The 14,255-nt window shown below is 32.5% G+C and overlaps 1 protein-coding gene across 1 annotated transcript in view; it reads left to right on the plus strand.

Moving 5' to 3' along the window:
* SYCP2 (synaptonemal complex protein 2) overlaps positions 1-14,255 on the plus strand; it is a gene marked incomplete at its 5' end in the record, with an annotated part of 59,597 nt that overhangs the window by 40,976 nt on the left and 4,366 nt on the right. The window contains 11 exons of the mRNA XM_081256423.1: positions 1,810-1,880; positions 1,981-2,038; positions 2,516-2,571; positions 2,975-3,032; positions 3,558-3,726; positions 5,680-5,717; positions 6,192-6,356; positions 7,576-7,771; positions 9,010-9,209; positions 13,340-13,430; positions 13,690-13,842. Of these exons, the coding sequence (XP_081112549.1) occupies positions 1,810-1,880; positions 1,981-2,038; positions 2,516-2,571; positions 2,975-3,032; positions 3,558-3,726; positions 5,680-5,717; positions 6,192-6,356; positions 7,576-7,771; positions 9,010-9,209; positions 13,340-13,430; positions 13,690-13,842 (1,255 nt within the window). The remainder of the gene's footprint in view (positions 1-1,809; positions 1,881-1,980; positions 2,039-2,515; positions 2,572-2,974; positions 3,033-3,557; positions 3,727-5,679; positions 5,718-6,191; positions 6,357-7,575; positions 7,772-9,009; positions 9,210-13,339; positions 13,431-13,689; positions 13,843-14,255) is intronic.

Genomic DNA, 14,255 nt, shown 5'->3' on the forward strand with positions numbered 1-14,255 from the left:
TTTAAAATATCAATTATCTTTATTCCTCACAATTATCTCCAGTTAATTTCAAGTTTTGAGCTTTACCTTCTGTAAGTTCCTCTTGAGTTTTCCCTCTCCTGCCTGTGCCAACTCCTATTTTTTTGAGTTCTCATTTCTAATTCCTGGGTTATTATAATATCCTTTATGTAATTCTTTTTGTCTCTAGTATTTTCTCTGTGCCAATCCATTCATGACATTCAATACTAGCTTTATTACTTTCCAAAGCACACAGCTTCAATCATGTCATTCTCTTATTGAGAATCCTTCTTTGGTCTCTGTTTTTTTTTTAACATCTTTATTGGAGTATAATTGCTTTACAGTGGTGTGTTAGTTTCTGATTTATAACAGAATGAATCAGCTGTACGTATACATATATCCCCATATCTCCTCTCCTTACTGAATTAAGTGGAGACTTAAGCTGGCTCCCTAGACCTCTTAAAAGTCTGTCTTATTTCCTAAAATTAGTTCCCTAGACATGTCTTATTTAGCTGAAACATAATAAATTGAGATTCCCTGAAGTGTCTTTCCTAAGTGTTTATTCTTTTTCTTCCCCCTTTGGAAAGAACTTCAAAGCGAGTTGCCCGGTTCTTTCACCCTCTTTTCTCCTTGTCAAAACTTTATTCCTCCTTGCAAGCCTTGCTTCAGAGTCTGCCTTCTTTATGAAAACTTTCTAAGGTGCCCTAACTCAAAATCCAAATGGGCAAGAATTCTCAATCTATGCAATAATGTCTTTGTACCTTTTTATTAACTTTGCAGTTCTTTTTTTCTCTCTTCTGTCTTCTACTAGAATGCAACTGTTTAGAATCATCTTTGTATCCTATATAAGTAAGACCTTTGCTCACATTTGTATCTTCTTTAATATCTGCTCATTTTTGGATCTTCGGTAATACTTAGAAAACACTGGCATGCAAAAGATGAATTGAGCAAATGTATCTAAACAATGGTAAAAATCATTTTGGAAAGGACAAATCAGATCAGTGATTAGAGGAGTAAAATATTGAAGGATAAACTTTTTGGAATAATGTAAACTTTTATTATAAAACAGCCAAAAGAAATAATAAAATTGAAGATGAATCACAACTAAAATGAATATTTTAGTTTTAATATTTCCAACTTCCAGATATTAAATTAGACTTCTAATTATTTCTGATCAGTAATCAATCATTCAGTGATATTTGTGTACTAATTATAGTTAAATTACTTTAATAACATAATTACACACTTAAGTATGTTAAAATTTTATTTAACTTTTCTGCCTACTCTTTGATCAGATTGAATATACTTTGAGCAGTGGGCTATAGAAATAGATGTACACACATCTTTTCCTAATAATACTAGTTGATTGATGCAATATTGTCTCTTTCACATGAGATTTTACATAAACCGTAGCCTCTCCTGAAATTTTTCTATTTAACAGTTTAAAGCAAATGAGATACTGGGGGAAAAAAGTAGAAGCATGATTGTTTTGTGATCCTAGAATCACTAAATTCAGCTTGTAGAATACCAGTGAGGCCATTTGCCTATGTACAGTAATGTCACTAAATATTAAAGATATAAGGATCGTTTGTATTTGATTTGCAATACTTTCTATTTATTATGTTCTCAGTTAACACTTAAGTCTTCAATATTTTTTAAAGTGTGGATGTATATAAAGAAACTCACAAATGTAAAATTTATATTAGTAGAAACACGACTAGATAATATATGAAAATTTAGTTGCATCTGTTATTTGTTTGACAAGTAATGTACAAGTTTGAATGGTTTTATGTAAATTTCTTCTGTATATAGGAAAAGGTTCAGAAAAAAAGTTATAGACAATTGAAGACTACTTTTGTTAATGTTACTTCTGAATGCCCATTGTAAGTAATTTTTCGTAAATCTTAAAAGTTTTCTTCATATTTGAAGGCAATAAATTTATTTGTTGTATAATGAAGTTAATATTTCTCTTCATTTTTACAGGAATGATGTTTACAGTTTTAATTTGAATGGAGCTGATGAGCCTGTTATAAAACTTGGAGTAAGCTAGAAATCAGAATTTTGTATTTTGTACAAAATACTAAATTTTGTATTTAGTTATTCAGTATTTATTTTGTACTTACCATGCAGTTATTAGAGCATGTTTTCTAATTTCCATCCTCTTATAGATATGCTTTAAAATATTTTAACATATATTATTAAATTCTTCAAAATTTATTTGGTACCAACCTAGGTATTTTTGGTTTTCTTTCAAATCTTTTGGACTGAAGTAGAGAAAAATGAGTAACTGGGGCAACAAGAAAGTCACTTTCTTTACTGATGCAACAGATTTAATCTTATTTGTTTTTAATATAGTTTATATTATTAGCTTCTTAAATATAAAAATATTTTAGTAAGATTAATTTTATTGTCACATCTTACATGAAGTCATAGAAACAAGATTTTTATGTTAATTTCTTTTAATTGTTGTTTACCTTCTAACACTAAGAACTTTTTTTAATGCTTATTCATAATATAGATCCAAGAATTTCAAGCTACAGCTAGAGAAACCTGCGTGGATCGTTCAATGACATTGTAGGTATTTTTATTATAATTAGATGGATCAGTTTAAAATACAGTTTTCTCAGTTGTTGTTTTTCTTAAATATTTCCTCCCAGTTTGACATTTTAACATATCAAAAGAGTAAAAATGCTGTCATAACTACTATTATTCTATTATTTTAACATTTACTTCTAAAATTAATTTGCAGATTCTGTACACTTAATATTAGTTGTAAGCTGTGAAAGGACTAGGCTTTTCATCTAACCTTGTTACTTTATAATTAACTGAGGTCAAAGAGAGTAAGTGACTTGGCCACATTTATATAGGGACTTAGTAAAAGAGTTAAGGCAGAAAACCCAGGTCTAACTGTCCAGTTGCATGCTACCTTAAAAAAACAAGTAATTAAGATTTAAGTTAATGCATATTTTTGTTTAAGGTTAGGTTTAAGGAATCATCATGAACTTGAACCTTCTCTCAAAACAAAAGATAAAAGAGTAAGTTATAATATCCTAATGTGTCTTAAAATCAGTATTTCTTTTACTAATTTTTCAATGCCAAAGATTATCCCATAACTGGAACACAAAAATATTTGGATCACTTTTTTTTTTTTTTTTTTACTCTGGAGATTATCCATGTTCCTATTTTGACTTTTCCTGTGGTCTCTGAGCTATTTGTAATCATCTAGTAATAGAAAATATGACAACCTTAGTTACTCTTTTCAGTGGTATTGGGTTTTGTCTCTATGGAAGTAAGCTGTTTTGATTTAACTTTTAATTAACAACAACATTGACAGCAAAATATAAATCTCAATCTCTGATCTGGATTTCTGAGTGATTTTATTGGATAGGTCCTTAATGCCAGATAGATGATTTAGTGTGCTAAAAAAAAATGAGAAGTTAGTTTTTCTGAGTTTTTTGGTGGGTTTTTTAAATTTTATTTTATTTTTTTGGTTTAACTTCCTTTGTAATAAGCCAGATTCCTTCATCTATTATAAGGATCGTGTTTTTTTGTTTTTACAGACTGTAACTATTCATAAAAAGAAAAATCTCTTTAGTGATACTGACACAGAATACAAATGTGATGACAGCAAGACCGATATTAGCTGGCTAAGAGAACCAAAATCAAAACCACAGCTAATAGACTACAGCAGAAATAAAAATGTGAAGAAACATAAAAGTGGGAAATCGAGTAAGAAATCACTTTTTAGAGAAATTCTGTAAATGATTTTACCATTTCAACTGTATGAAATACTTTGTTGGTTGATAAGTGTGTTTTTGTTATGTAGATAGTGTTTATAATTACATACTCTTTTGAATAGAAAAAGAAGTATGAAAGTAAATACACCAAAATGCTACAGCGGTTTTTGTTTTATCATTTTTGGTAATATGGTTATATTTAAATTTCTTTTTTATTGGAATCTTTAGGGACACAAAATATGGTTTATCATAATCTTTGGTTCATGACACACTCTCATCATTTCTCTACTCATGGCCTACTATTCAGTTATTTAGCTAATTACTGTGAGTAATGTATTAAGTACTTATGAACCCAGCACTGTAAACAAAATCAAAGGTTGGACAACACCCCACTCCCTGCTTTTTAGGAATTCATATAGATGCAATAAAAATTTATTGAAAGGAAAACAATTTTCTTGAAGAAATATTTTTGCCAAAATCTTTCACAAAATGTTTTCCCAGCATAAGTCTTCTGCTTCTTGAAGTAGCTGGATAAGAGTTTGAGGTATGCATTTTTGGCTAGACATAATGGCCATTTTCATAGCTTAGATAAATTTCAGTGTTTACTAAACCACAGAGATTTTATATATTCCATTTTTAAAAGAGGGTAACATAACTCTGAGCTTTTAAATTTATATTTGTTTTAAGGAATCCGTTTTTATTTTCTTTCAGGATAAAAATAATTGTTAGTGACCTGTGGGAGTTGGGGGAGGGAACGATGGCTTAAAAAGAAGTAAAAATAGAGGAAATAGGAAATGCACTTTGGCATGTGTTTAGAAATGAGGCTGAATCTTGAAAACAGATGAGAGTTCAATCATATACATGAGGAAGAGAAGTACTGGGATTATCATATATACGAGACAGTAGGAAATAGCAGAGTGTACTCCGGAAGGGCAGTATCTGGGTGGCTGGCATGTAAATCAGACTCGTGGGAAAACGTTGACGAGTGTGGCTGGGTCTAGTCACAGTGTGTGGACTCTGAAGCAGTGTGTTATAAGCCAAGGAGAAACATAAGATTCACATACTCTCAGGGACCTTATAGTCTAGTAGGTATAAGTAAAGACATTCATGACATGGGAAGTTATTAAAGGTTAGAATACTGAAGTCAGTAAATACTCTTAAAATAGAACACTTCTGAGTGAACTGTTTTGTTTTTATGGTTGAATGACAGTGAGCCAATATGTACGAGCTGGTTTATTGCCAGGAAGACCTTGGATAATCCCAATTCATTATTATTTCCTGGGCTGGGATAAGCCCAGTTCTTAGGCTTCAGTGAATATTTAGAAAGTGGAAATTGTCCTGGAAATGCAAAAAAGGGAATAGGGACTGAAGCAACTCTTAATAATAGGGGTAAATCTTAGAAACATAATGATGGGTGAAAAATAAACCAAATCATAGAATATTTCACATAATGTGATACTGTTTTATAAGGTTCATTATATTGTCTAGGGATATATATCTGTGAAGTAAAACCTTAAGAGCAAGTGACTAAGAAACAGATTTCAGGATAGCGATGACCTTTTGGCAGAGGGGATATGGAGGATCGTGTAAGAGGGAGTACACAAAGTAGATTCAGTATTATTCATAATCTGGTTCTTAGTGGAATGGTAGATTCATGGGTGTAACTTTATAATGTACGTTACATATTCTCTTGTATGTTTAAAAGTGTATACTGTAAAATAAAGGAGGAGAAGGGAAATTGGTAATTCATGTTGTACCAAACTATACTGTAAAAGTTTTATCAATGTCAGTTTAGTCTTATCTTGAAACTTAAATTTTTGAATGAGTTTAAAGGTATATTCTTGTTGTTTTTATGATTTTAGCTTACATGCAGAAGTATTCTAACAATTTTTAATGTCAGTTCTTATCTATTTGAAAATTTTAACCTTATTTTCTTGAATTGCAGGACCATCTTTGGAAAGGGGACAGCCAAGATCTAAAATGGTAAAACCAGGAAGTCTGTGTTCAAACATCCCTTTAAAATTATTTTTCTCCTTGTAATGAAAAAATATCATTTGTCCCCTCATAATTTTATCCTTGTTATCAGTTCCTTGTTTTCTCTAATTGTTCCAAGCTTTGCACACTTACTTCTACCTTCTGCCTTTTTGAATCATGTTGACTTGTTTTAAGTCTATTTTATTCTGTGGTTGTAGGTATTTTTGATATCTTTTCCTTTCTCTCTCTCTTACTTTAGTTATGTAATATATATCAGGCCTCACAGAGCTTTAATGATAAGGATAAAAAGGTGATAAAGATATATTTGAAATGGAAAGATAAAATCCAGTCATTTTAAAAGTATTAATCAGGAGTCTTTTTATTCCTACAAATATACAGATCTTGTCACAGTGCCAATTTTGTAGCAAATAGCTTGTATCTCAAAATATTGATCTAATATATTCAGGAATTTTTCTCCTAAAGACACCCAACAAAAACATCACCAAAAAGGTAGATGAGACAGTTCCAGAGGGGAGAACAAGACTTCCACGACGAGCCACAGAAACCAAAAAAAATTATAAAGATCTCTCAAATTCAGAATCAGAGAGTGAACAAGAATTTTCACATTCATTTAAAGAGAAAGTAAAGGTAAATAGATACAATTCAGATTAATAGTTTCTAAAAGCCTTTTAAAATATTAAATATAGAATATATTTTTGTAAGAATGTCAGATTTATCTTGTCACTTCTTTTTAAGATTTAACCTTCCATATGAGAAAACTTATATAACAATTCTAAAAATTGACCCTTAGGCAATATAATGTTAAAATTTATAGTAAGTTGGCATTATTGTTGCAAAACAGATGTTTGTAGTAAAATTATAACTTTAAGATAATACCTTTGAATTAGAGAAGTACTTGGTCTTTCCAAAATTATGCTTCAAGAAACTACAGACTGTTGGGAAGCTGTGGATCTTTTCCTTGAATGAAAGCAAAAATATTGGATCTGAGGTTCTTTCCATACCCTGCCCCACCTCTGTTCACTCCTGACTTCTAGAGAGCTGAAGGAACTTACCCAAGGTCACACAGCTAGGAAATGGTTAAAAAAAAAAAAAAGATTTGAACTCAAAAGAGTCTGGCAGGTCTCTGATCATTACACTGTTCTCATTTTAAATCATTAAACCTCCATCGCCCCCTATTATCTCTTACCTGGAAGAACTTAAGGACTTCATAACTTACCTCCACATTTTCTTATCGCTTCCTACTTAATTTACTATGCAAATAGTTAGGTAAATCTTACCAAGCCAACTCTCATCTTACCTTCTTCAAAGGAAAACCCTGAAAATCTCCAAATAGACATTCAAAACATCGAAATACCTTTCCAAGCTTATTTTCTCACTTCCCCAGTATATGCACAGAACTGTACCAGTCAAATAGAATAACCTGTGACTGCCAAACAAGACCTGTGCTTCTCGCTACCTTTGCTCATATCAGTCGTCCTCCATACTCTCAGTATGTTCCCTTGCCATCTTCTTTTACAAACTCCTGAGCATGTTGAGTACTATGAAATCGGGGAACTCCTTCTGCTTCTGGTTTCCCTAAACTGGAAATCATCTTTTTTGAACTATTATAGCATTTTATTTGTATCTATTAGGATATTTATTATAGTCTATAATATTTTCCTGTGAATTTGTCATATGCTTTCTTGTGTATTAGAAGGTCTTTCACTACTCATGTTGAGGCCCCTGTTATGCATGTAGTGATACAAGGCATTTAATAAATAGTTCAATGTAATTTAATTAAATTGTTTTGTGTCCAAGTATAAATTATTTGTATTTGAGTATAATTGAAAGACATCAATACATTTAGGAGAAGATCCATTCCAGACGCAAAACCATGAAACTGCCAAAGAAACAGCAGAATTCCTTCACTGCTGAAACACAAGAGGATGTATCAAAAGAATGGAAAAACTCATCTCTACTGAAAGATACTATAAGAGATAATAGCCTTGATCTGTCTCCTGTACCTTTATCTGGGAGTCCGTCATCTATAGAAGTAATGAGATGTCAGTATCATTTTTTTCTTTTAGTTGAATGTTCAGTAATTTTCTATTATAACTAATTATGTGAAAATACAATTTGAAGACTAATTTTGAGGGATATGTTTAAGATTTTCAGTAGTCAAAACATTTTTAAACTAGTTAATGCTAGTAACTTGGTCTTTGCTAAGTAGACTTGGGAACAATATTACTATGACACTGAAGTTTTACATGTTAGGAAGTTGAAGACCAAACGCTTTAATATAGAAAATATTTAATGTATACTTACAAATTATAATGTGAAAGCTTGAATAAACCCTTATGTTTTCAGCTCAAAATATATTTAATAAGAGGGAAATAATGATGGGGATTTCTATTTTCTCATTTTTACATTTCAGTGACAAAATTCTCCAAGGAATATCACGGTCAGTCTTTGGACCTGTAGTGGACTATCTTCATAAACAATTGAAGTTTTGCTTTTATTTAAAAATAATTGGGAAAGAAAAAAATTATTCTTTGGAGCTCTGGCATATGTATATTTTTTTCTAGTATAGAAACTATAAGAATAAGTTTCTACTTTTAATATCTTTTTCATTTCCCTTTATGGATATTTTAAAGCATTTCTGAGTGTCTGTCATTTTAGCTAAGTTCAAGACCATTCAACACCAGTTAATGTACATTTCCTCTAAAGTAGCTACTTTGTTCTTTTCTACAATAGTTTCGTAATGCTTGGGACCACTGTCATCTCAGATAAGCACACACTCAGAAGACAGATGCACATGGCCTGATTTGATTTGAAAACTGTCTTGTCTGAGAATTCACTTACACTAAGACTTATTTCAGCCATGAATTTTCTCATCTATATATAAAGGATGTAGACCAGATGATTTCCCAAGCCATTTCTAACCATAAAATTCTGTGACTTTAAAATGTATCAGTACTGGTGTCAAAATTACTCAAGATGATAATTAGGTTGATCATTATAGTGCAGCCCATACTATGGATATTTGTGTTTGAAAATGTTTTGAAAGTTCTTATAGTTACAATTTTGTTTTAAATTGAGCCATTAATATTTTTCAAAGTCTTATAAAAATATTTTACACTTAATTTTATCTTGATTTATTGAACATTTATCCTTTCTAAATACAGCTAAGATTTGAGGATTTGATAAATTACTATATTTTTTAGAATTTAATAATACTGTTTCTAAAGATGTCAGTGATTAACACCTGCCATCTCTTTTTGTGTTTTGTGAGGCAATATAGGTATAGAGAAAATAACAGAAAGGGATTTTACTCAGGATTATGGCTGTATAACAAAATCAGTATCACCTTATCCAAAACTTTCATCACCTGAATCCTTAAACAGTGGAGTTGGAAGTCCAATAAAGTCACCCAAGAACAGTGAGAAGAATTTACTACGTGCAAGAGAAAGTTGCTCACCAATTCCACGATCATTCTTTTTGGTAAGGAAAAAATGTATATATATATATATATTTTTCCTTTATTAGATATACCTGAAGGGAGTAAATCATTTGCCTCTAATCTTAATCAAATATACAGTGCTTGTCTATTTAAGGTTTTGAGTTTGGTCTGGGGGAGAGAAGGAACCTACCAATAAGTAAAACAGCCTCAGTGAACTAACAGACTGATACACACAGGAGAAAGATGTAGTGGTATGAGAATTAGTACAGAGTACTGATAAGAATTCTCTGATAGGAACAATCACTTCCAAAGAGGTACTACTTACTTGTCTACATGTCAGAACTACATTTCCTAGATTGGAACAGGCTTATTCCTCCAACACAGGCACTTCTTTCCGGTTTCACCATAACTCGAAGTCTGTAACCTTTTAGTTACTAAATCACAAGTTGGCAAAGCAAACTGACAAAGAATATAGTTGAAAACAGTATCACTATAGCATTTGCTTTAGAGATTTGTAAAGGAACTTTAGTAGTTAAATGGCATGAATATTAACGTAATGGTATATTGAAAAAGTCTTTATTCTGCTGCTCATGTATTGTTATATGTACCATTTCTTATTAATAAAATATGTACATACGCTCGAAAGTCTTTTAAAAAGGTATTAGAGAAAGGAATCAATTATGGGTCAAAGTGAGGGAGTGTAGCTAAAAATATAATGTCTATGAGGAGTAGTTTGTAGTTTGAATTCTGCTTTTTTTTTTTTAAAGTTGTTTGTACTTTGGTACCAGTTTACAAAACCCACCTCACCTCCTTGGCTTGGGCTGTATAGATGGCTCAATTTGGAGAATTTTGAAGTACTGATAAAGCTACAGAACCGATTGCCAAACAGAATTGTATATGAAACCTTCAGTGTGCCAAACATAAAAATAAAAATGCAGTTATGCTTTTTAAAGCAGATGAGTCTAAACCGTGGCCTACACACCTCCCTCCCTCTCTGATAACCCCCCAAAAGCACCTTTGCAAGACTCTTAATTTCTACAGACCACAATTTAAAACCATCTCCCACTAGACCGTCATCCCATGGTCCTTTCTCAGTATTGCTCTGTCATCCCTCCTTTCCCCCTTCAGTATCCCATCTTGCAAATCTCAACACCTAGGTCATCCCCACCCGCCTACTTTGATGCTATCTGTGCTAGATGGAATTTTAACTGTTACATATATTGGCTGGACATTTACAGGAGATATTGTGTTTCCCATTTTCTGTTGACTCTTAACTAGGTATTGGAAATTTGCTATATAAATTAGTTGTACCAGTTTACACTCTCCAACAATGCTATGTGCTAGTGCCCATTTTTCTAGTTTTTTGCCCATCTGATGAGTGTAAAGTGTCTGACTTTAATTTGCATTTTTCAGATTAACAGCATCAGTGAGTATTTTCATATTTTTTGGCCACTTTGTAAATTGTCTGTTTTTTCTGGTTTTTAAATTGAAGTTTGATTTTTCCTATAAATTTGTAGGAGTTCTTACTGTATTCTGGAGATTAATTCTTTATTGGTTATATACAATGCAGATGTTCTTTTTCTAGTGTGTAGCTGTCTTTTCACTTAGTTAAATCAAAATATGATGTAATGAAATTTACCGATCTTTTGTTCTTCAAGAAATCCTTCCCTCAGTTATTGTCATAAAAATATTTTCCTTTCTTGTGCAAATGTTAGTTTTAACTTTGAGGTTTTCCATCTTCCCAGGCTTCCTCTTTGCATATGGATAGTGAATTAGTGCAACATCATGCATTGGATACCCCTCCTTTCTCCATCATTTGTGATGCCAGTTTGGTCACAGCCTTGGCAACCACATGGGTCAGCTGTTTGGCCAGTAGAATATAGAACAGTGCCTGTCTATCTTCGAGCTAATACAACATTGCTTCAATTAGTGTAGTTTTAGGGTTTCACCACCCCCATCCTCACCCTCATCTCATTCTGCTTCTAAATTCTCTTGGCCCTGTACTTGTCTGATAAAATTTAGAATTATTTTGTCTAAGGGAAGAATTGCCATTTCCCAGTATTGTTACTGAGATTTCTCATCGACATATTTCATTTTTCTCTCTACGTTTTGGTCTTATTTCCAACAAAGTTGTGTCAAATCTTCCACAAAGAAAGTTGTACTTCTGCCGTGTTTTATGGGCCTTTTTCTTTACTGTATGTTAAAAAAAAAAAAAAAAAACTTTAAAACAATTTTCTGTATTTCTAACTTTTTGCCTTTGTGTAGAAACACTATTGATTTTTATATGTCCCCACACCCTTGGCAAATTCTCTCATAATCGCCTGCCTAGATTCTCTTGTATTTTGAATATAGATAATCATAAACTGTTTTTTATGGTAATTTTTGCATTTTCTCTCCCAGTCCTTATACTGCATGGTCTTTTCATTTTTAAGGTTACTATGACCTGTAGAGCAGTGCTAAATAGATACCATGCTAGCATGCATGCTTATCGATAGTTTTCGGTAGATACTTGTTATCAGATTAATGTTCTAATTGTTTAAGTGCCTTTTTTTCAGTTATGAATGGGTGTTGAGTTTTAGTAGGGAATGAGTTACTCCCTCAAAATTTAAGTAGTTTGGTTTAATGTTGTTGTGTTTTTCTTACTTTAGTTTTCTAACTTCCTTTGGGTTTCTGTGTGTCTTGTTCATTCATAGCCCAGTTAAGAATACTACTATTGTGAATAGAAACAATATAAATTCTGTGGTACAGTTGGCCCTCCATATCCACCGGTTCCACATCTGTGGATTCAACCAACTGTGGATCACTATTTTATGTATGGGACGGTAGCATCAATGGATTTCGATATTTGTAAGGGGTCCTGGAACCAAAGCTGCCCCACAGATACTGAGGGAGGAGTGTACTTATACAGGAAATACAAAAACTGCAACAGCTATTCAGATGTAAGCAGTTATAGTTCAGAAAAAATTTATGGAAATTGAACCTCCAAATATGAAAATCATATTTGAAGCAAAAGAGGGGTATATATGGTAGTATATCCATCAAGCTTTCCTTAAACTAAGTTGGTTCTTATAAGAATCAGATTACGGGCCTTTAATAATAGTTACAATAATTTAGTGTTTTTCAACGGTTTTTATCTGAAAATGTGATGTTTAAAATATGTAGGATGGGGCTTCCCTGGTGGCGCAGTGGTTGAGAGTCCGCCTGCCGATGCAGGGGACACGAGTTCGTGCCCCGGTCTGGGAAGATCCCACATGCCGCGGAGCGGCTGGGCCCGTGAGCCATGGCTGCTGAGCCTGCACGTCCGGAGCCTGTGCTCAGCAAGGGGAGAAGCCACAACAGTGAGAGGCCCACGTAAAAAAAAAAAAATATATATATATATATATATATGTAGGATGGTTTGATCATAGAAAAAAAGTTGAAAGTTTTAAAATGAGATGGTCTTAAATAGGCTGTCACTGCTAAACCACTGACATATTTATAATTAGGACTTTCTGGTTTCAGGATCATACAGGAATTTGGGTGAGCTTTTTATCCACTATAGAAGTCCACCAATCCATCAACAAAAATATTTTAATAACCTATAAAATACAGAATGTTTAGAATTTTACAGCTTGGAGTGGGCTGGGTTTTGACCTGGACCTAAGTGGATAGGTTGGTATATACAGACTGACTGGAGAAGCAGCAGTAACCTAAGTACAGAAAGGCTACCGGAAGTGGACATGCATTTTCATAAAACAGGAAAAAGACTAATTTGAGTGTAACAACAAACTTGTGTATTGAAACAGTAAGACATAAGGTTAGAGGACAAAGATATGGCTTAAAGATGTAGCTTGAAAGAACTAGTTTAGACTTTTCTTTTCTATGGCTTCCCATTTCCTGACTCAAAGAAATCAAAATCCTAATAAGGAAGAACTGAAAAGTAGGAGTAGTTTAAAAAAGCCAGCTCAAAATTATTGCTGTAATTTAAGATTGAGGTTAACCTAAGAATTTAGAATTTAGGTAAATGCATGGTAGTGTGAGACATAAAAAGGTATAGAAACAAAACAATCTGAAAAAAAAAGAATTGATAGCCTTTGCAATTTACTGTGTTTAGGGTTTGAGAAAGATGGTCAAAGGTGAATCCAAGAGTAATTACAGAATTTTTTTTTCCTATTTCTGATACATACTTTAGGAAAGTCATTCAGCATCTCCATTATCCATGTCTAGTGAAGGAAGAGAGAAAATGTGGTGTGGCATGTCCTCTGACTCCACTCATGTATCAGGTTTGTAGTCAGAAGACTTGCTTTTTAAAAAACATGTTAATCAGCAAAATACTACTGTGAAATTTCATCTGAGGGAATTATATATTTTAAGTCAATTTAGTTAATGGTAAAATGAAAGTAAGTACAATAGAATTTAATGCACAGTTACCTCCAACTATACAGATAATGGAAAAAAGGCCTTTTTTATAAAAGCAAGTATATATTAGGTATTTGTAATTAAGATTGTAGCACTGTTAATTACTTTTTAACTGTTCCTAAGGCCCTACACAACATCGTAGTCACAAACGAATGTACACAGAAGACAATCTAAGTAATCCTGGTGAAGCAGAATTGGAAGAAGAAGAAGAAAGAGCAGACTTGCTTCCCAAGAAACTGTCTAAAGGAGAAGGTGCGGATCATCACACTTGGAAAGGTGGGTGGAGCAAATGCCTGTGTCAGAACGCATTGATGTTTGAAAATGGTTTCTTAGATCTTGAGTGGTTCTATTCACAAAAGAAATTCCTTTGTAAAGATAACTTTGTATAAATCCAAGAAGGATAATGCTGTATCACAAAGTTCACTTTACCTGAATAATGTTACATAGTAAGGGTCTTTTTACTCATAAATCTCCCTTATCATTCTATCACTGATTACCACAGACAAGTTTTACCAGAGTATGAATTTACTGATAGATGAGTGTGTCACTATACTTGGGTTAATAATGTAGTAGTTAAGAACTAGTTTTTAAAAAAAAAAATCAGTCCAAGTATGTTCCATTTTAATGTTACTGTTCCTGCCTTAATTCCCATGCTAGAAGGTTTTTTTAATAAGTCAAAATAATATTTT

This window comes from Mesoplodon bidens, assembly GCF_964165515.1.
Source record: "Mesoplodon bidens genome assembly, chromosome: 15".
In the NCBI taxonomy this organism is placed as follows: Eukaryota; Metazoa; Chordata; class Mammalia; order Artiodactyla; family Ziphiidae; genus Mesoplodon; species Mesoplodon bidens.